At 37.1% G+C, this 22,351-nt stretch overlaps 5 protein-coding genes across 6 annotated transcripts; 3 read left to right on the top strand and 2 right to left on the bottom strand.

Annotated features, from left to right (window-relative positions):
* Positions 1-2,698: 2,698 nt before the first annotated feature.
* On the top strand, positions 2,699-5,258 carry LOC108360759 (RNA-binding protein 28). Its single transcript, XM_017613180.1, has 4 exons — positions 2,699-3,270; positions 3,328-3,941; positions 4,002-4,257; positions 4,334-5,258. The coding sequence occupies exons 1-4, from the start codon at positions 2,803-2,805 to the stop codon at positions 4,937-4,939; spliced, it is 1,944 nt and encodes a 647-aa protein (XP_017468669.1). The 5' UTR covers positions 2,699-2,802; the 3' UTR covers positions 4,940-5,258.
* An 11-nt stretch (positions 5,259-5,269) lies between these two features.
* LOC108360761 (uncharacterized) lies at positions 5,270-6,067 on the top strand. The gene is made up of 4 exons (XM_017613183.1): positions 5,270-5,358; positions 5,420-5,491; positions 5,551-5,629; positions 5,692-6,067. The coding sequence occupies exons 2-4, from the start codon at positions 5,433-5,435 to the stop codon at positions 5,998-6,000; spliced, it is 447 nt and encodes a 148-aa protein (XP_017468672.1). The 5' UTR covers positions 5,270-5,358; positions 5,420-5,432; the 3' UTR covers positions 6,001-6,067.
* A 53-nt stretch (positions 6,068-6,120) lies between these two features.
* Positions 6,121-7,287, bottom strand: ND-19 (NADH dehydrogenase [ubiquinone] 1 alpha subcomplex subunit 8). Its single transcript, XM_017613181.1, has 4 exons — positions 6,965-7,287; positions 6,589-6,764; positions 6,419-6,509; positions 6,121-6,357 (listed from the first exon to the last, which is right to left on the bottom strand). The coding sequence occupies exons 1-4, from the start codon at positions 7,091-7,093 to the stop codon at positions 6,226-6,228; spliced, it is 528 nt and encodes a 175-aa protein (XP_017468670.1). The 5' UTR covers positions 7,094-7,287; the 3' UTR covers positions 6,121-6,225.
* Positions 7,288-15,488: 8,201 nt separating this feature from the next.
* Positions 15,489-16,989, bottom strand: LOC108360756 (uncharacterized). Of its 2 annotated transcripts, XM_017613178.1 has the most exons (4): positions 16,874-16,989; positions 16,521-16,814; positions 16,350-16,458; positions 15,489-16,292 (listed from the first exon to the last, which is right to left on the bottom strand). In XM_017613178.1, exons 1-4 carry the CDS (start codon positions 16,971-16,973, stop codon positions 16,259-16,261), a joined length of 537 nt encoding a protein of 178 aa, XP_017468667.1. In that variant the 5' UTR covers positions 16,974-16,989; the 3' UTR covers positions 15,489-16,258. The 2 variants fall into 2 exon arrangements, with proteins under 2 accessions (XP_017468667.1, XP_017468666.1); XM_017613177.1 differs by having other exon boundaries at positions 16,521-16,989.
* A 2,123-nt stretch (positions 16,990-19,112) lies between these two features.
* On the top strand, positions 19,113-19,910 carry LOC108360757 (uncharacterized). Its single transcript, XM_017613179.1, has one exon. The coding sequence runs from the start codon at positions 19,200-19,202 to the stop codon at positions 19,854-19,856; it is 657 nt and encodes a 218-aa protein (XP_017468668.1). The 5' UTR covers positions 19,113-19,199; the 3' UTR covers positions 19,857-19,910.
* The last annotated feature ends 2,441 nt before the right edge of the window (positions 19,911-22,351 follow it).

The following is a 22,351-nucleotide window of genomic DNA, read 5'->3' as shown; positions in this document are numbered from 1 at the left end:
AGCTCTGAAAGTATTCAACTCGGAACCCGCTGGTGGTAGCAGAGGAAGAGGGAGGCCCCCACTGCGATGGAAAGATCAGGTGGAGAAGGACTTGGCTTCACTTGGCGTTTCCAATTGGCGTCAGTTGGCACAGAGGAGAAACGACTGGCGTGCTTTGCTGAACTCGGCCAAAATCGCTTAGGCGGTTACAGCGCCAAAAAAGAAGAAGAAGAAGAATATTCACAGCGCACATACACACACACACACCAGCATGCGCTAAAAATAGAATACGCAAAAGCAAAGCACAAGCAGGCATGCGCTAAAAACAGAATACGCAAAAGCAAAGCACAAGCAGGCATGCGCCCAAACACACGTGAGAAGTTCGTTGGGCACTTGCGCATAAACTTTTAAAACTTTTTCAGCTCGTCTTACTTCGCAACCGACTTGGGGGTATAAGCTTCTCTACAAGTGCCCATCCGCTATCAGTCTCCGTAGGTACGGGAGCGCGTACGTCGCCTTTTGGCAGATGAGCGCAATCCTATCGCTTAAGAGCGAAATACACCACACAAGCGGTTTGACAAACCAAGCGAAATTTCCCTTTGCTTCAAGCCATTTGTGCTGTGTATGGGGGTGTTTGAAGGTTTGACAAACCGCTTGAGGGAAATTTGAGCAAAAATCAAAATTTTTTGATTTTCTGGCCGCCATGTTGATGTTTGATCAAACCGCTTGCGTTGTGTATAGCAAAATCGCCTCATTCGCAACGAAATTTTCACCGAGTAAGGACGTAAGAGAGGAAAATGAAAGAAAACCATAATATTTAGCATTGCGAACTGGAAGAAAACTAAAATTCTTTGCTTGAACGAGTCATGTTTGCATGGTGTATGGCGAAATGGGAAAAGTAGGTTTGAAGAATGTTTGACAAGCCGCTTGTGTGGTGTATTTCGCACCTTACGCAGAACGCCACATGGCCGGGGGGACTGTAGGAGGGGTCGTCACAGAGTGTAGATGCATCGTCACGCTTTGTAGACGTTGTCGTTGCTATTTGCAACGATGTACTCCCCTCGTACAGGTCCCAAGCAGTGTTGCCAGGTCTTCGGCATGAGAAAACGTCCCTCTTGGTATGAAAAACGTCATTTCCTACCCAAAAACGTCTTTTTCAAATGTATGCACACAGAATTGTTCTTATTAAACTTATTGTACACAAGTATATATGTAAGGTATATTAAAATCTCATTTCGTCAGATCACATTTAAAATTCATTGTAAACTGGTTTGAGATCGTTAATATAAAAAACTGTATACATATGTACACTTGTGATCACCTGATTAAGTCATCAATATTTTGATCGATTGTGGCTGTTTTTCTTTTGTTTATTTAATGTTTATTATTTTTCCATTATATAACAAACAAAATATAAGTCCACATTTCAAACTTTGTGCAAAAATTATAAAAAATCTGCAAAGTTTCAGCTAGATTTTCAACTTTTTATTCAGATTTTTAAGAATTTTTTTGAGTATGCAGTTTGATAGCCCATTATTTTCCAGGGTAATAATGTCCAAGTTTTAAATTGCTAAAGAATCGCGTTGATTTTTAATATCTTTTTTCTCTTGTAGACATTTGGTTAGGTGGTCGGTTGTTGAAAATGTTAAATTCCGTTCTGCTAAGAAGGAACATAGCAATATTTCAGCCTTTTTCGCGTTCATTGCATTTTCAATGAAGTTTTAAATGCGTATTACAATTCGAATAAAGTTACATCACAATTTTATAATTGGAATAATTTAGATAAATTTTCAAATAATAAGTCAGTTTCACGCTAGTTCTTTTAAAGTAAATTTGTGCATAACATTTAGATATCTACTATTTGTATGTTTCACAGCATGCTTTCGATAAACATCGACTTCACATCACTGCGGTTGTTCAGGCTATTTCACACAATTAACAAGAAAATGATACCTTATTCTTTTGCATAATCATGCAATGAAAATAAAAATTACATAAACGGATGATCAAGCTTGACATTATTTAATAAAAATGTAATTTTTCCAAAATATCGTAAAGAAAAATCGATACATTTTCACACTCGTTTTGCTATATCTTAAACTAAGTCGAAACTACTTAGTAGAAGTCTGAAATGCGACTATGAATAGAGGTAAATTTTAAGTTGGTACTTAAATTTAAGTTGCAACTTTGTTAGTTTCCACTTAGGACCTGTGCCAAATGATTGAAAAGAGAAAATTTTGACGGATCAAAGTAAAAATCTGACATTTCTCGTGGTGAATAAGAACGTCAGAATTTTACCTAGCTCATGGGGCTAGGTAAAATTTTGACAGCTTATAACCATGTATACACATAATATTGCTTGGCGGTAATAAGGAGTGAACATGAAAATGAAAGCTGAAACAGCATAAAAAAAGCGTACGTTACTTGCAAATTATAAAATAAATATAAATTTTAAAAATTTCAGCAACACACAAAAATAAAGCTTTCGCTCGAGCGTTTGTTCGGTTTTTCAACTGTCAAAATTTAACTCTGCATTTGGCACAGCAAAATTCAATTTATTTGTACACCATAGCAAATTTTTCCACCCCGTCTCACCACGGAGAAAAAAGTTACCGATTGGCACAGGCCCTTAGTTGCTGGACTATGAATACGCGCCTATATCTTCAAACATCGATAGTATGTTTGTAAAACACAAACCATCGATATATTGATAGTATCGTCGATATTTTTCCATCTCTATGACATATCTGTTGCGAAAAGTTTTGGTTCTTTAAGTTTATTAAAGTGCTTCGAATAAAGTATTCCTAAAATTACATTTATATTATGGATTTACCAGAATCAAGTGCGCAAAGCGATGGCGCCACCGACTTAAACAAGAAGCGTAAAAATCCATTCAGTACACAGCTCCGAAAAGAAGATAAAGAGCGCAGGCTAAAGAAGAAGGCTCGAATCATTGCCAGGAATATAAGCTATAAAGCTAAAGAAGACGTACTGCGAAAGCATTTTAGTCAATGGGGTAATGTTGAAGAGCTAAACCTTCTGAAGCGCCCAGACGGCAAATTAGTTGGATGTGCATTTGTACAATACAGCGCGGTTAATCAAGCATCCAAGGCAATTCTAAAAGGCAATAAACTGGACTTCCTAGGTCGGCCCTTGAACATTGATTGGGCCTTGGGCAAAGATGAGTACACAAACAAAAAGAATATAGCAAAAAAAGAGGAACCCGATGAGAAAAAACCCAAACTGGAAAATAAAACAGATGGACACAAATTTAATGAAATGTTTAAAGAGGTAACAATTACATTTTTCATATATGTAGTTTTTATTTAAGAATATATGTATTGTCAGGAAGAAGATAAATCGGATGAAGAAGATGACAAAAGCGACAGAAAAACGGATGATGAGGGCAAAAGTGCAATGGAGGATGAACTTTTTACGGATTCTGATGAAGACGAAAAGGGGTCAACATCTAAATTAAAAATCGGAAAAATTAACAAAGAAAAGCTTATTTCAAACGACGTTCAAAACGGATGCACCATTTTCATTAAAAATGTCCCTTTCGATGCAGAAGATACTGACATACGTAAAGTCTTTCGAAAGTTTGGTCCAGTCCATTATGCTATTGTTAATCGTGAGCCGATTTCCGGTCACTCCAAAGGAACGGCTTTTGTCAAATTTAAAAATAAAGCGTCGGCTGAACTTTGCCTGCAATCTGGGGCCGAAATCTCCCTGATGGATCAGTTTCTCGAACCATATCCGGCTTTAAGCAAGGATGAAATCCGAAACCAAGAAAGAATAAAATCTAATAAAGAAGTGGCAAAAGATTCGCGGAATCTATATTTAGCCAGAGAAGGATTGATTATGGCGAATTCCAAATCTGCTGAAGGGGTATCTGCATCTGACATGGCCAAGCGACACAAACTGGAGCAAATAAAAACTCAAGTACTGAAAAATCTTAATAGGTATTAATATTTTAAAGCTCTCGTTATCCTTTAAATTACATGCATTTTCCTCAATTTTAGATTTGTTTCACGAAACCGTTTATCCATTCATAATTTACCTCTTAATTTCGATAATGAAAAACTGAAGCGAATGGTTATTACTTATGCGGGATTTAGACCACACGAGTGCAGAGTTATGCGGGAAAACAAAATTACACCAGAGCATCCTAAAGGAAAATCAAAAGGCTTTGGATTTATGTCATTTAGCACACATCAAGAAGCACTGTCGGCATTGCGAAAACTAAACAATAACCCATCAATTTTCGGAACGCAACATGTAAGTTTCCATAGTGGATTTTATTGATCGCTAAAATATTAATAAGGTATGTATTGACTACCGTTTGATTGTTTAGCGCCCTATTGTCGCATTTAGTATTGAGGATCGTGCTGTGGAAAAAATCAAGGAGAAGAGGAAACAGAAATCAAAAATAAACAACCCCACATTCCTAGAAAAAATGGAAAAAATTAAAGAAAATAGAAAACTAAAAAAACAGGAAAAGCTATCTGAAAATACTAGGTTCCCTCAAAGTGACAATAAGGAAAAATTAAAGAAGCACATAAAAAAACTAGAAGAATCACGTTCTGTAAAAGCCAATGCTCAAAATAAACCGCAGTCCGTAGAAGAACTTGATAATTTTGTTGGTACAGCGGCCAAACCCGGTTCAAACATACGAATGCGATCAAACAAGAAAATTGCTGAGCAATCGCAGGAGCATAAGAAAAATGTTAAGGCAAAGAAACGTAAGGAAAAGGCTAAAAAGATTCGACAAATACATTTGGCTGAGCGCAAATCGATAGATAGACCGAAACAAGGAAAAAGAGAAGAACGCGATGATTTGGAACATCTGGTAAAGAAATATAAACTAATGATAGATAGTAGAGCTAATGTGGGTAGTACCGGAGAATCCCATGAAAAAGAATCTCAACTACCAAAACGAACCAAATGGTACACAGAATAATACATTTTTCCGACTAAATTTAGCTATTTTGTACATATGTATGTATTGTAGTAAGTAAATTTGAGTATTTCCTTTTTGGTTGTTGTTGTTTCCGACAGGGTGAGTGTATGATGTATTTTGGAACGACAAGGGATGACGGAAATTCGTTCCCAAATACATCATAAATTTGAATACTTAATAAAAAAAGATTTTCAATGTTACATTTCTACAATACTTTCTCAACCTTGAAAACAATGAAGAACTTAACGTTAGAAATTTACTAAGCAGCTGTCTTAATTCTTGAATAAACTGAAATCACCTAGTTACTGAGGGTCAGCTAGCATTGGGATTGTTATTTAATGAGCCAAACAGGTAGGCAGAATGACGACAACTGGCCTTTAAAAGCCACCGTTCGCGGTTACTCAGTGGCATTCTTTCAGGTAGAATAAAGAGAAAAAGATCTTTCAGTTGAGCTCCGAATTCATAAAAATAATTTTTTAGCGTTACATTAAAAATGGCACCAAGAGAACACTTCGAGTTCGTTATTTTACGCATGACATTTGTTAATTATATGTAAGTAGACATTAATAAATAAGCGCCAAAAATATTGATATTTTTTTAAATACATATAGTGATCCGCTTTATCCGCGCATCAGTTTGACAAGAAAAAAGCATTCACCCGGCGCATCTCTAACACAAGTGCGAGAATGGGTAAGGAATCTTGTATTCTCTAACATTACCAGACTAATTTATTAATGTTCATTCGTTCAAAGTTCGATCGGGTAATGTCGCGGGAGAAGATGAAATTACCTCCCAATGCGAATGTTCGGTATTCAGAGTGGCGAGTAATTTCTGGCAATTCTAATCTGTTTGTGGTTGATGGCCATCGCTTTGACAAAATAATAATTCTCATGGGTGAGGAGTCAAACCACTGGATGTTCTACCAAAGTGTGCCTCTTCATCGTCGCATTGAAGGCAGCGCCCGGTTACCTCTTACTTACTGTGGTTGTTGCTTAAACAACCAGTACTTGAATATAATGGATGCGATAAAAAAATGTTTATTAAAGCCAAGAGTTCGTTAAATAAAAATATACGTAAAAAAATTAAATTAAATTTTGATATGAAGTATTCTACCGATTGATTGAAGGGCGAAGAAATTATAGCAGCTTTGAGTCTCAAATAAGTAAAATATTAGCAATATATTAAATTATTTAAGCACTGTATTTTCTATGATTGCAATTCAAAATATAATAATTTCCAGTGAATGCTTATCCGAAAATCGGACGTAATTATAACCTTTTTTTTGTTTATTCCAGCCAGTGGAATCTAGCCCCATATTTGGCTGGTGGCCTGGGGTAATCATCGGGTAAACCAGGTGTAGCATCTGGATATTCCTTCTTTTGGGGTTTAGGTGGTGCTTCGCGCTCAGTTGAATGAATCTGTTGCAATTTATGCAAATTTATTTGATACAAATCTATAAAAAAAGTTTTGTATACATACCTTTGCACGAGTGAAATATCCATAATCGGGGCGATCAATACCCAAGTTATCAGAAACGCACTTATCAAACACACCTTGAGTATTTCGGCAACTATGAGCGTGAAACAGTTATTTGGTTTTTTTCCTGATCTATTTAAAAACTAAATAAAAAATACATTTCTTATACTCACTGTCCAAAAGCCATGTTGCCGCTACTTTTATCTAAGCAAGTTGCATATTGTAAAAACTCTTCATGGCAAGTTTTTTTCACCTTCCGGAAGAAATCCAAAGCACAGTTTGTTACAGCCTTTCCCTCACTTAAGCACGCTCTGGGATCATCCAGTTCTTGGCGGCATAGCATAAACTCCTATAAGAAAAATTTTATGAATTTTACATATTTTAATAAATAGTATTATTGATATGGTAAGCATTCCGGCAGTTGGATCAGCTGTTTACACAAATGTTGAGGTTAGACTTGGGAGAAAATTATATAACTAATTTCAATAGTAATGTTATATTTTCGATTTAACATAAAAGCAACGTGTAATGAGCATTCTATGAACTTACATTATTCTGATTTTCACACTGCTTTCCCAGATGAAATGCACCAGCTCGGAGTGCGGAGGTCGACAAGTTCAGCTCTTGTACGGTAAGTTCTTCATCCGTGGGTAAAGTGATATCATTAGTAATCACCATAACGCCAATTTAAGGGAGATATACAATTTTTGATAAAATTGTTTTTAATGATGTCTACACTGTCATAAATGGCAAACCCAAGTTTTTGTATTATCGCGTTCGAGCCCTCAAAACACTTGGCCGGTTGTATACGCTCTACATATGTTTTCCATCAATAATTCGATACATATGCTCGATAGCTACTATCCTTAACCCTTGTAATAATAGGTGTTGTAGTAGCACGGTGTAGCGAAACCAAAGAACGTAGATAACGAGTTGTCCCTTCTTGTTATCTACGTTCTTTGGCGAAATATTCTATTATTTTTGGTATAGTAGCAAATAGTAGGTACTAATTGTACTGGAACCTGGAAATTTTTACATGAACGAACGACACAAGATCACTCAAGAACAATAGAGTGAAAAAAGTCAATTTTTTGAGCGTAGAACCCGCCATCTTGTTTCGTTGAAAACAAGCGAAAAGTAAACAAAGAAAGTAAGCAAAAAAAACATCGAAAACCAAAATTTGTCAAAATTACTGTCAGTCATTTTAAGCACACAATTTCGGTAAAATTAATTATTAAAACGCTATAGAATATGTTGTCATGTTGAAATAACTCTTCTTTAGTTCAATAAATGTACATCATAGTGGTGCTTGTGATGTAAACCAAAACTCAGCTGACGAACCCGCTTTCGCAATCTTTTTTCTCAAAACCAATTACAAATGCAACGGCGCGTTCTTACCAGGGATGAGAAAAAGTAGGTACAATTGTACCTTTTTCCGACGTTTGCTGACCTTAAGGTATATTAGGTACAATCATTAGATTTTAGGTCATCTTTTGATCACATGAATTTTTTATTCTTATTTTCTTTTTATTTCATTTACTGTGATAATATATTTACTTGTCGGCATGGGTAAAAGTGGGGACAACTGGTCAAAAGGAAGAAATTCATATTATGTTGGTTGGTTGGTTGCAGTGCTTCCTAGTCGCTGCCCAGGACACAATAAATATCTTGTCTATGCACTTCCTATGTTGCTAGGTCGAACCATCCAAGGTTTTCGACCTGTTATAGTCAGGCCATAGTTTTCTCGCTATCTTACAAGTCTGTATATCTGACCACCTGCGTCTAGCCAGTTCAAGGAAATGCGTAGTAATCTCTCTTTGGACTACTCCAAGAGGGCAACCCAGTGCCACTGCCTGGGATTCATCCAAACCGGCTGCTGCCTTCGCCAACTCATCCGCCTTTCATTGCCTTCTATGTTCCTATGTCCGGGAACCCAGACAAGAGAGACGGTATTTGACTGAGACACTGAGCGCAATATTACTTTGCATTCCCCAACTAGCTTGGATTTGGTAACCGGTGACGCTATTGCCAATAGCGCCGCCTGGCTGTCAGAGTATATTGTTGCTTTCCTGCTGTGTCCAACTCTATTGCCTAGGATTTTGCAGGCTTCTAGGATCCCTAGGACTTCCGCTTGGAAGATGCTTGTATTATTTCCCAACCGTAGAGACAGAGCCACGCCGAGTTCCTTGGAGTAGACACCTGCTCCCACACCGCAATCCATCTTGGATCCATCGGTGTATATAGAGATCTTCTCTCGGTCGGCCACTCGGTCTCTTCTCCAGTCCCTTCTGGATGGGAATAGCACTTGCACGTTACAGCTGAAGTCCAAATTGCCTACCATATAATCTGTCGTCCTATTCAATTGCATTTGATTTATGATCAACCCATGTCCGACTCTCTGAGTCTGACCGCCGATTTCATAGCCACTTCTTTCAGGTGGAGATCAATAGGAATTAAATAGGATGGCGTTTAAAGCTTCTGCCGGCNCTAGCCGGAAAACGGCTAAAATGGCAACGCTGGTGCCAACCTCAATGTTATTAAATGCGCCCTCGATGTCAAGAAATGCCGCCAGAGTATATTGTTTAAAGTGCAACGATCTTTTTATTAAGCTCACCACTTCATGTAAAGCAGATTCAGTGAATTGATGTCTTGTGTTCGAAAGTAAACGGGCATCTTTCTGAGCTTTCTTGCTTCTTTACTGCTAGGAGCCTAACCCTCTGCCCTACAAAATCCTCTGCAACCTTCTTTGCCACCTGGACGAAGGAGGTCATACTACCGCTGGGAATTGACGTCGATGATACACCAACTCCGACGGTGAATAACCCCAAAATACTCGGAGTAACCTTCGACAGTCTGCTCTCCTTTTCTGCGTACGCAACCGCTATTGTCAACAAAGCACAGAGCCGCAACAAGGTCCTCAAGTCGCAAGCCAGCAGTATTTGGTTCAAAGACAAAGAAACGTCGCTGGCAACATACAAGGCAATAGGCCGGCCGGTTTTAAATTACGCAGCACCAGTGTGGTCGCCGGGGACTAGTAGGATGCAGTGGATGAAGCTGCAGACGTCACAAAACACTGCGCTTCGACAGCGACTGGATGCCTTCTGATGTCGCCAGAACACCACCTGCACGACGAGGCAAAAATGCTCCCTATAAAGGAGCATAACACAATGCTCTGCAAGCAGTTTCTAGTTGGGAGCCACAGACATGGCCACCCAAATAGACAACTGCTTGCAGAAGAGCCATCGCCCAGGCATGTCGGGAGGCATCTCTANGTGGCTGCTATTACAACATCATCCGCATACGCCACAACTTTGACTCCCCCTCTATTGAGTTCTAGCAATATACCGTTCAGGGCTATCACCCATAGCAGTGGTGAGAGCACTCTATCAAAGAGTCTATGATGGNCGACAGTCTGCTCTCCTTTTCTGCGTACGCAACCGCTATTGTCAACAAAGCACAGAGCCGCAACAAGGTCCTCAAGTCGCAAGCCAGCAGTATTTGGTTCAAAGACAAAGAAACGTCGCTGGCAACATACAAGGCAATAGGCCGGCCGGTTTTAAATTACGCAGCACCAGTGTGGTCGCCGGGGACTAGTAGGATGCAGTGGATGAAGCTGCAGACGTCACAAAACACTGCGCTTCGACAGCGACTGGATGCCTTCTGATGTCGCCAGAACACCACCTGCACGACGAGGCAAAAATGCTCCCTATAAAGGAGCATAACACAATGCTCTGCAAGCAGTTTCTAGTTGGGAGCCACAGACATGGCCACCCAAATAGACAACTGCTTGCAGAAGAGCCATCGCCCAGGCATGTCGGGAGGCATCTCTACGAACTAACGGACGAAGTCCAGAGGTTCATTAAACGACCTCTGAACCCGTCAGCATATCGACAGGCCCCGAACGGCACTCACAGGGAGTCAGTTTCAAATGATGATCCAGACCTATGAATTCCGTTCTAGGCGCACAACAACCGGACATCGACGAGACGGAGCTTCATCTACCTCGGGAGACTAGAACCACAATAGCAAAACTTCGCTCTGGCTACTGCAGCAGGTTAAACTCATACCTGAACAGATAAGACGCAGATGTGCCAAATGAGTGTCCGGCATGCGGAGAGAAATCCCACGACTCGGAACATCTCTTCGTATGCCCGGAAAATCCGACAACACTAACGCCTTTGTCCATGTGGAACGAGCCCATTGCGGCTGCACGCTTCTTAGGGCTTCCGTTCACAGTATATACAGCAGAGTTGTGAAAAATGCATTAAACTTTTTAATGCATAGCATTTTAATGTAAATGAAAAAGATGAATGCATTAATTTTTGATATTTAATGTAAATGAAAATTTCAATGCATTAATTCCGAAGAAATAATGCTAATGATTTTTTTTGTATTAACATTAAAATGTTGAAATGAATGCTATTGCAATAATTTATTGCATTAAAATTATAACAAGCATTAAAAACCCATTAACTAATTTTATTTTGAAGTAAAAAATCTTTTCTGACGTTGAGGGTAGAATTTTAAGGTCAAAAAAGATAGTGACGGACGTTAAGGCTAGTTTTCACTATTTCAAGTTCAATGGCATTTGTCGTTAAATAGGTAAAATCACATTGTCAAATGGAACTAAAAAACGGGTTATTGATTGATTTAGATCAGAGTAGGTCTTCAGTCGTGTACATGCGCTGCTAAACTGGCTATCTGTCCATTTTTGGCTCATACTTAATATATGTAATCGGTATGCATCAACAATCAACATAAAAATCTACAAAAGCACTCAGCGTTGCATGCACATTGGCTTTCATTTTCATAAAACATCTAACAATGTGTAGAAGAATTTTTCTACAAATACACATAATATAATGAAGCTGGAAAAACTATTAGTTATTATTCCAAGTCCTTCCCAAAGAGGTTATTTATATTTTACTAGAAAAAAATTTAATGGTTTTTAATAATGCAAACGAGCAAAAGTATTAAACATTTTAGTGCATTAAAACTTTTTCATTAGCATTAGCTTGGATAATTTAATGAAAAAAAAATTTCATTAGCATTACATTTTTCAGAATTAATGCATTGAAATATTCATTTGCATTAAATTTCATAAATTAATGCATTAATTTTTTACATTAACATTATTGGTTTAAATACCATTAATGCATTAAAAAATAAATGAATTTTTCACAACTCTGATATGGGTGTTTCCAGCGGAAGGTCCACCACGACAAAAAAAAATAAAAGTTTTATATCTAACGTATTTACGAGCCGATTTGTCTGCTTTTTAAAATATATACTGGCTATGTAAGTAGAATCATGTTTGCATAAAATGGTCTTCCTAGGTGTTTAGGTATTTATGGTCCGATTTGGTTCGAATTTGGCGTATGTGGTTGAAACATAATAAATCATAGATTTCTAATAAATTGACCCTGAATGAATTGGCGCTGAAGTCAAAATATAAAGTATATTCTACATAAAATACATGTTTTATTTGCGTTGAAAATTCATTTAAAAGCAATATTAACAAAAATATAACGATGGAAATTTATGTCACGTGACGCCACGTCACGTCACGTTTCACACTCGGGGTTGTAAAAGAGAATTGAAACAATTTGCATTAATTCAAAAAACTCTAAAAACAACTAAAATTGCTCCAAATCATATTAAAATAAGTTTCATGAAAATAGCCATCCACAATTCGCAGTTTTGCGATTTTGTAAGAAAAGAAAAAATCAACTTCCATTTTTTGTCACGTAACGACACTCTCTTTAAATGGTTACATTTCAGGACCAAGCAGTTCGATTGATTTCATTTTTCGGTTAAATATAGAGCTAATTATGTGCTATACAATGGCCCAAAAAAGTTAAAGAAAACGAATGGTTTTCCTTTTTTGTATCACATTGAAATCGTACGACCGTTACGTGCGCCACCATGGGAATGCCCATATACAGTAATAATCCTCTTTGAGGGTTGATAATGAGAAGGAGCATGAATTTTGCTGATTCAGAGTTGTGTACAAGATTCCTGTGGTATGAAAGGGAGCAACAACCGTACTATGGCAGAGTGGCACAGGCAATTTTGTAAACAAACACTTTTCTCATAATTTTAATAGACAATTGCTATTTATTTTCAAATATTCAGATATCCAGGTTGTAGCCAGAGGCAGTTGCATGTGAGGCTTACTGAAATTTTGTCATCATGTTGGAGCAGCTCCTGAATTTATAAATAGCAGTTACTATTGTATGTGTATATGATTCATATTTGTGACATTTTATACTTTAATGTTATGTATTCTTGAGGAGCTCCGGGTAATGGTCGCTTAAACTTGGGTGGCATTGGATTCTCTATAACAATACAAACCTTGTTTTTTTTTGAATAAAGACTTAAATATATTCGGAAATTTAGAATTTTACTTGATAAATTCACAAAATACACGTTTTTCGTTAAAATATAATCTTACAATGGATATTTGTTTAATCTTAAGCTTACATTAAAAAAACTGCATTCAGTGCTATAATTACGATTTAAAATTTCCAGTTTATAGAAACACAAGCCCTAATTATGTACTTAACTATTGATATTATTCTTAATTAATCATTAATATTATGGTTTTTGTTCATAAATATCACATTATTACATATATTTTATTCTCGAAAAAAATTTTTCGAAATTCCCCACAGTAAGTGTTGCCGTGAGCGCAAAACGAAAACGCTGCACACAACCCAAAAGTACTCCTCGGGGACCAATTGGTGAATAACTGCGAAAAGTTTTATTAGTCCCCTTTCAGACACGTCAAGTCTTGAAAGCAATTTTTTTCGCATTCTCTTTTGTGTTTTCTCTTTGCCTCCACACGCGTCATAATTTGATTTGCAAATATTTTCTAGTAAGTCCCACGCTGAAAATTGAATATGAGTTTGGCGAAATTATATTTGGGCAATTCACAAGGTGTCGTATTTGTCGTGTTTGTCGTGAAGTCATGATATTTCATGACAGTTGTAAAAATGTTGTTATTGTTTTGTGAAGAAAAATAACACATGACGATACAACTCTGCAACCTATGTTTATTCGGTGTTATGTGAGGTTAAGTGCTGAGATATAATAAATAATCGTAACAGGTGTTCAGAACCGTCGTGTTTTAACACAACTTTTGTTAGGAAAATATAACTTCACAACACCTTGTGAATTGCCCAATTATTTGTATTTCTTAGACAATGGCATATAAGTGGACCAGGGAAAGTATTGAGAAAATTTATATATTTGTACCGGGAGCATGAATGTCTTTACTCCGTGAGCTCCAAGGACTATTTAGACCGCCAGAAAAAAGCAATGGCGCTCCATGATATTCTAGCGAAGATGCAAGAGATTGATGGGTGCATAACGGTAGACGACCTTAAGAAAAAATGGAAAAGTTTGCGAACGCAATATCTGCAAGANCCATGATATTCTAGCGAAGATGCAAGAGATTGATGGGTGCATAACGGTAGACGACCTTAAGAAAAAATGGAAAAGTTTGCGAACGCAATATTTGCAAGAATGTCGGTCGGTGAAGAATTCCACAAAAAGTGGCGCTGGTGTTGATGATGTCCACTGTCCGAAGCTTTGGTGCTTTGATCAACTAAAATTTTTACACAATCATGTGTAATTCCGTCAAAGTGTTACTAATGTAAGTATATTTTATGCGATATAAACATGCTTATGACATTTATTTCAATGTATGCATATTTGTTGTATATGTTTCAGGTCGAAGAAGGTTCTGATGACGCTTCCTGTCCCTTAAGCACAGAAAAGGTTCAAAAAAAGCCGAAAATAACCACAGTGCAGTTTGCGGCTGAAATTAAAAACATGAAGAACATGATAGCTGACAGAAAAGCAAATAAAAATAAATTTGAGTGGTTGGGTCGGCAAGTGACTGAGCAGATGGAAGAGGTGGATGAGGAGTATAAGCCGCAAGCAGTTATGGAGGTTCAAGGTGTTATTAATAAATACTGGCAGAAAACCATAATAAAAAGAACTGCGTCATCATATTCCACTGCATCATCACCGTCTCCGATTCCTTCACGGGATATTTTAGAGGAATCAATGCGGGGTATTTTCAGCGATGAAGATTTTGATATTTAAAAAAATCGCCATCCACCGACAAAATCATTTAAGAGCCACCGCACACCACAGACCGCCGATTTAGTTGGGCTCGCTAGTGTTTCCATTGCAGCACAACTACTTAGTCGGGCGCGATTAAGTTGGTGTAGCGTTCGCACTTCCATACATCTTCATTTATTTGAAGCGAGCCCAACTAAATCGGCGGCTGATAAAGTCTGTGGTGTGCGGTGGCTCTTAGACATTTTTAAATGTGGCTTTAAAGTTTTAAAATCTGATAAAGTACAAAGTACAATGACTAAGTAACCTCTTTTTTTAAGTTATAAAATGAACTGAATTTTAAATTTTTTGTTTGTGTTTGTTATGTAATTCTCTTGTTTCTACCCAACAAGCAAATTAAACTTACAGAAAGTCTTATTAAAGTTTTGTATTAGAAACATTAAGCTTACAAAACGTTGATTTTTTGTTTATAAAACGCTTGAAAGTAAGCGTAATATAATCGAAAAGGAGCCTTGGTTATAAGCGTAGAAATATAAACTTACAATATATGCTGAAAAGAAAGCTTTTAATAAGCGTAAAAGTGTAAACTTATAATAAAGGTTAAAAAATTTGTTTATAAGCGTATGAATATAAACTTACTAAAAATTTTCAAAATAAAGCTTTTTATAAACGTTTTTATAACCCTTTATTTAAAGATATTTCATTAAAAACTCATACATAGATTGCTTACCATCTAGAAACTAAAAGAAATACGAATTTTCGGCGGACTCATCTACAGTCGCATTTTCATTTTTTTATATGGAAGAAAATAAGCAATACCATTACCAAACAAAAAAGGGCCAAAAAAATGCCATAAGTTGTAGATACTTCAGTGTTGGAATTTTTTATAAAAAAAATTAATGGGCTACAAAACTGCATACTCAGAATCTTTAAAGGAAAATCTTATTAAAAAAGCTAGAAATTTTTACGAAAGTTTGACCTTTTTTTTAATAATATTTGTATTATAGGGTAGGAACAACATATTAATATGAGCTTATAAATTATACTTTTTAATTTATAATTTGCCTTCTTCGTTAAAATATTCTGTGAACTCTTGCCTTATGTGTTCAGCTTCGCCTTTTCGTGGATTATATGGTACATCTGTATAAACTTCTGGGTTATTGCTAATACTTGCAGTTTCTAGGGGCGTGTTGATATATGTATTATCGGTTTGTAAAAGAAAATTATGAATTGCGATACAAGCCAATGTGACTTTTTCTACGGTGTCAACTTTTAGGTTCATTGTGGTTAAAAAAACTCGAAATCTATTGCTTAGGGTTCCAAACGCATGCTCAACAACATGCCTAGCTCGAGAGAGCCGTAAATTAAATATTTGTTTCTTTTTATTTTTCGTGTGATACGGATATGGCTTCATTGTGTGCTTTTGTAGCGGAAAAGCGTCGTCCTCTACAACAACATAGGGAACATTCCGTCCCCTTCCAATCAAAGAGCTTTTTGGCAAATGTTTTTTTTCTAAAATTTCTTTAAGGCGACTCTGTTGTAGCACACCAGCATCATTCGCACGCCCATTATTCCCTACATCCACAAATACCATACGGCAATTGGCATCAACTAAGGCCAATAGAATTACACTACTAGTGCCCTTGTAGTTACGATAAAATGCACCGTCCTTCCGCAGCGGCCGAAAGTTGATGTGCTTGCCGTCCAAGGCGCCTAAACAATTTGGAAATTGCCACTTTATGGCGAATTCTTTCGCTATAGCTTCCCATTCCGCAAAGTTGCTTGGCATCTTTAAATAATAAACTTATACAATTTATGTTTAGGAAAGACTAACAAATTTACGTACACGCAGGTGTTCCATTTTTCAAATAATATTTTCCACATTTCGGGTATGGTCTCGCTAATAAAGGACGTTGACAAACGTGTTTGGTAATTTAAACTTATAAACGTTTCACCTAAAATAAATATATTTGTTTAATGCACTACACTGTGATTTTCCTGCGATTACAGAACATACCAGTGGCAAGAAATCTCAACGTCACGGCCAACTTCTCCGCTGCAGAAATAGTTTCTCTTCTCAGCGAACTACGCCGCTCGATTTCTGGTTTAACCAGATCTCGTAAAATGTCAAATTGACTTTGGTTCAGCCTTAAATAATTTTTGAAACCCCCAGAATCTGAAGTGAGAAGTTCCTTGGTTAGGAACACAAAAGAGCCTCGATTATTCTTCTCAGCTCTCCACTCCTTTACCCACATACGTTTTCGTATTCTTCCCGGTAGTGCAGTAGCTTTTTCGCACAAATCAAGTAAGCCTTTTTCATAAAAATAATTAGTACATGCGTTTGTATTAAGTTTAAGTTCAATCTCTTACCATAAACAAATTCTTCATCGCTATCTTGTTCAATAAATTTGGTGGTAACGTCCAAGATTTCTCTTAAAATAATTTCTTTTTGGTATTCCATTTTTTGCATTTATGCCGCCTTCAGTGTCAAATTCCAAATGTCAAATTTTAAATGGGAAGCAACGAAAAGATCAAAAGAGACAAGAAAACTTTAAACGAATTGACGGTACGGAGGTATCTGTACTCTTCCCCTCTCTTCTCACCTCCTTCGCCTACGAACGAGCAGACTTGAAAGCAAGACTTGACGTGTCTGAAAGGCGACTTTTTACTGTATATACTGTGCTTCAAACACGGAAACTAGAGTTGCTTATTATCGGCGATGNAAGACTTGACGTGTCTGAAAGGCGACTTTTTACTGTATATACTGTGCTTCCGTTAGTCTGCGTTCAAACACGGAAACTAGAGTTGCTTATTATCGGCGATTTCTCCTTTGGTGTTGCCCCTTGCATTCACACACAGAAACTGTTTTGTACGCAATTGTTGTTGTCAGCTGTGAACCGTCAACTTGAAATAACTCAGACGAACGAGAGTACAAAGCGTGTTTCCCGAGTACGGGCGATTCGGTACCCGTCCCCTTTCCTCGTCGCTCTCTCCCCTACAAACTGCGAGTTTCCGCAGCAAAAGTTTTCGTGTCTGAACATCCATGGGCCACATGGGTCTGAACAAGGGCCGGCTGTCCAATGTCTGGTTATCATCACCATTATACTATCGACGATTTCGACATCATGCACATAACATGTGATCGATAAAGCAGTCGTTGTATTTAACCGGAGCTTCTACCTCCAATTAGTGCTAATCAGACATTGAACAACCGCCCCTTAGTGAAGCTTGGCGACAACGACTGAGGGCCGATTACTCAATGTCTGTTTAACACTAATCTGCGGTTAAACATCGTTATCGACGTCTTCGACTGCATGCATATAACAGGGAGTCGGTAACGTCGATAACGATGTTTAACCGCAGATTAGTGTTAACCAGACATTGAGTAACCGGCCCTGAGATATTAACCGTGTTGGGCGGGGTTTTTGTAGCAAGTAAGAGGTGGCAAAAATACATCGATGTTTTTCTTTGATTTGATGCATCGAAATGTACATCGATATTTTTCGATGCATCAAAGGGCATACATCGATACATCGATTTGCATAGGATTTCTCAGATAATAGGTGTGTACTCGTATTGGGACAAAATTATCCAGCAGAAATCTGGGAATTTAGCAGCATTCGCTCTCAAAGAGACAAAATATCCACAGAATTACGAGAACCCAAAATTTGCAAAAACTTACAGCCTTCGAAACAGCTGATCACTTTCACAGTTGCCACTGGTGGGTCATTTGGCAATTTAAATATTTTCTGCTTGGTACATTTTCCCCGATTTTGCATTTTATAGAATTGCATACATTTGGAGTCGATTAACCATTTTAAAATACTAATTAATTATATCGGAATGAATGAAATATTTTNTGCATTTTATAGAATTGCATACATTTGGAGTCGATTAACCATTTTAAAATGCTAATTAATTATATCGGAATGAATGAAATATTTTTCTCTAAATTATTTGTGATACCACATCATGACCCATTCAAAAATAAGAGAATATCCTTCAAACACCCGTCCTTGATTAAAAAAAAAATTAGTAGATATCTACAAATGTACTTTTAAAATTATAAAATTCTAATTTCAACAATCAACCTACCAAAACTGATAATTTCGACCAGCAAAATTCCAGCTGCATATTGGTATATTAAAAGGTATATTTAAAGGACAATTATGGTACAAACAAAAATGCCATTCGGCAACCATAGTCAGCAAACAATAAAGTAAACAAACTGGAGATTAATAGTAAATTAACTACAATATAACCAGTAAACAACATTCGGTGAATTTGGCGGCTGCCTTCCTCGGGGATGAATATGCTAGGGATGAAATTATTGGTACACACGCCTTCCAAGCACGCAGGGTTGCTTTTAACAAACAAAAAATAATTACCTTCAAATAGTTTCAAAAAGTATATTGTAAAACGAAATTTATTGAATAATTCCACATAAAATGGTATACATCATGGAACTTTTCTACNTTTTTTCTGTACAATTGAAAAACTGCAATAACGGTAGATTAATAGACGCGTCACTTTTCAAAAAACACCGATGCATCGATACATCGACTATTTATAAATCGATTTATAAATTTGCGATGCATCGAAGCAAAACATCGATATTTTCGATGTATCGATATTTTTCCGAAATCCCTAAATTCACCCAAGGTTGTGATTCGCGTGCTTAATCGAAACAAAAAATATGCATAACAATCCCTTTAGGCAAAAGCCCGGATCGTGTTCTAAGTACAAAGAACAATCATCTGGAGGAAAATGGAAAACAGGTAGTTCGAACAACAATTACGCATTCAGTAAAAAAGAAAGAGAATGGGGCAAGACCAAGTTTACACCAGTTGTTCGCATTCAAGCGGCGACTCCGTGGGCGACTTTCAAAAACGAAATAATTCAAAAGCAACACGAAGAAACTAAGGCTTCCAAAAATCTCAACATGGAAAGTGAAGAAGCTAAACAGTTTTTGAAGAAACGGGAAGAAAATTTTCGGCGTATGCAGATGATTGAAGCCAAGAAAGAGGATGTCTTATGGGAGGATTTTAGTGAACCTGTTCGGTGTAGAGAAAACGGTAATCAAACGAAGAAAAGCGAAAAATTTTGTAGTGAAAGAAGTCAACCAAATATAAAAATGCCATCTAAACCCAATCGTTCTAAGAAACCAGTTCCGTTAGTGGACAACAGCTTGCTAAGAAACTTTGACAGCAAGAAACTCTCTTTTAAACAGAATAATACCTTACGCAGAGTTATCACAAAAACTACAAATTTTGCAAGAGGAAGTACGCTTGAAGCAGTAGTCAAAGACTTGAAAAGATGTGGAGTTAAACGAAAACAACCAAAAAGAGATTAGATCTTAATGTATACATAAGAACCCAATAAACTATTTTTAATTGAAAACTTCAAATAATACACTTTTTAAGATATCATCGCCTGGATAAAAGCTTATACGGTGTTCGCATGAGGCGATTTTCCAGAAAATTTTAGAGGCGATTAGTTGAATCAAAAGTTGGCTGCCACATTCATTGGAAGCGATTAGGGGTGGGGTTTAGTAGCGCCCCCAACTATTTCGGGCTATTCCATCCAAAGGGGTGGCCCGATCCACGCACTCAAGTCAAGGGTCTACACATTATTTTAACACCCACTTTTGTAATTTTAGGTCACCAATTTATTTACAAATTGGGTTTGAAATATGCCCTTTTTTGTAAAATTCGGAAATTAGCGTACATTTATCACTCCTATTCTTCTTAAAGCAGCCACTTCAATATATTTTTGTATTCCCCTTCACTTTACACTTTACTCGATTAGTTATAACTTTCTTTACGACTTTAATATTAACCAATTAATCACAATTCATTAAATAAAAACACCAAAATCACGCGTCTGACTTTGGTTGCATATGCAAATTAAATGGAGTTCAGCAGTCAAACTCCAAAATATGCAAAAGAATGAGAGACAAAAGAAGATAGGATATAACCCAGTAGCATTAAAAATATACAAAGGCGTTCTCAGCAAAAGGTGTTCAGCTCCTTTTCTTCGCAAAACAGAAAGAATTCTATTTTGTGAGGGTTATAATCCCTAAGTGCGGCCAAAGGCCGCCTACGCAGAAAGGTTTTCTCTGCAAAAGGTGTTCAGCTCCTTCGCAAAACAGAAAGAGAATTCTACTTTGTGAGGAAGGAATTCTACGCAAAAATACATTTGTTAAAAGGAACATTTTTTTTATAAAAACTTGTTTTTTCTATGTTAAATTAACTTTTTTATTCTTTATTCAAAATCGCCCGATATCTAATTTGGCATTATTTCTTTTATTAAAAAATCCCACGGTTTCTGTTAGTTGGGTCATATTCCATTTCAAACTGCTCAGTTTGCCTAAGAAAATTCCGTTTTTCCCCCTTTTTCAAACGGTTCTCTAGGGGCCTGTGGGAGGAGCCCAAGGGGGCGTACGCCTTTTTAGAAAGTGGGGACTGTCCCCTTTCTAGTGGGGGGTTTGGGGGGGTTGCTGTAAAATCGCCTCAAGAGGCCATTCCATTTTTAACCGACTTCCAAAAAAGGAGGAGGTTATCAGTTCCTCGGAATATTATTTTTTTTTATGTATGTTACCGCATAACTTTGGACCACGTAACCTGAATTCGATAATTCTAATAACATAACATAAGTTAACATAAAGGTTGTTTGTAACAGCCTAAAGGAATCGAGATAGATGTAGACCAGGGGTCTACGACAGACTCGACGGGGTCTACGCTGGCATGAAAAAAATATCGGGGTCCACGAGTGCTAAGTGGGGTCCACGAAAGTTTTTCTGGTTTCGGTAGTAAAGATCCAAAATGGTTGCTTGATAACCTATATATTAAACTTAAATTTTTTTGAGTGGTGTATAGTGCTCTTGACATACTGCTGCACTCACCGTCACTTTGTGTCTTGATACGTGGGGAAGCCTTAAAAGCCACATGCAGACTAAAAAGAAACGGATGTTGGTATAACACTGAGTGGTGCGAGGCGGAAGTTGCTGGCGGCAGAGATTTGAGCACTTGTGTCTTTTCAATGCTACAGGATAGTACGCCACTATTACCTTTGTTGAAGAGATTCTATAATATTAACTTCCCTGAGGCTGAGTGCTGGTTTACTTCCAGCATTGAGCTCGGACTCGCACATTGTCAAACAAGTTCGGCAATGCAAGTCTCGACTAAAGCACCAAAGCTTCGGACAGTGGACATCATCACCACCAGCGCGACTTTTTTGTAATTCTTCACCGACTGATATTCTTGCATATATTGCGTACGCAAACTTCCATTTTTTCTTAAGGTCGTCTACCGTTATGCATTCATCAATTTCTTGCATCGGCGCTAGAACATCATGGAGTGCCATTGCTTTTTTTTTGCGGTCTAAATAGTCCTTGAAGCTCACGGAGTAAAGACATTCATGCTCCTGGTACAAATATATACATTTCTCAATACTTTCCCTCGTCCACTTATATGCCAATGTCTAAAAATTACAAAGCATAAAATTTCGCAAACTTATATTCAATTTTCAGCGTGTTTTGCAGCGAAAAATTCTTTTTGACACCGAAGTCATAAAAATAGAATAAAGAAAAACGTCATACGCAACGAAAATATCAAAAGCAAGGCTAGCAAACTTGCTAGTCAGAATCCATGATTCAAAAAGGGGAAGAATTCAATCACACTTCCTAAAATGGGAGCTAAATTCTATAAAAACGTGTGGATAATAGTGAATGGTGGTATTTTAAAACAAAAACGAATTTGATTTAATTATTTAATTTAAACAAGCTTATTTACATCGAATATAACCCCCTATTGTTATTAAAAATAAATATTTCTATGTTTATACCAA

This window comes from Rhagoletis zephyria, unplaced genomic scaffold (genome assembly GCF_001687245.7).
Source record: "Rhagoletis zephyria isolate East Lansing unplaced genomic scaffold, Rhagoletis_zephyria_1.1 Rzeph_scaffold_00624, whole genome shotgun sequence".
Lineage (NCBI taxonomy): Eukaryota > Metazoa > Arthropoda > Insecta > Diptera > Tephritidae > Rhagoletis > Rhagoletis zephyria.
This window is presented reverse-complemented; position numbering and strand designations above follow the sequence as displayed.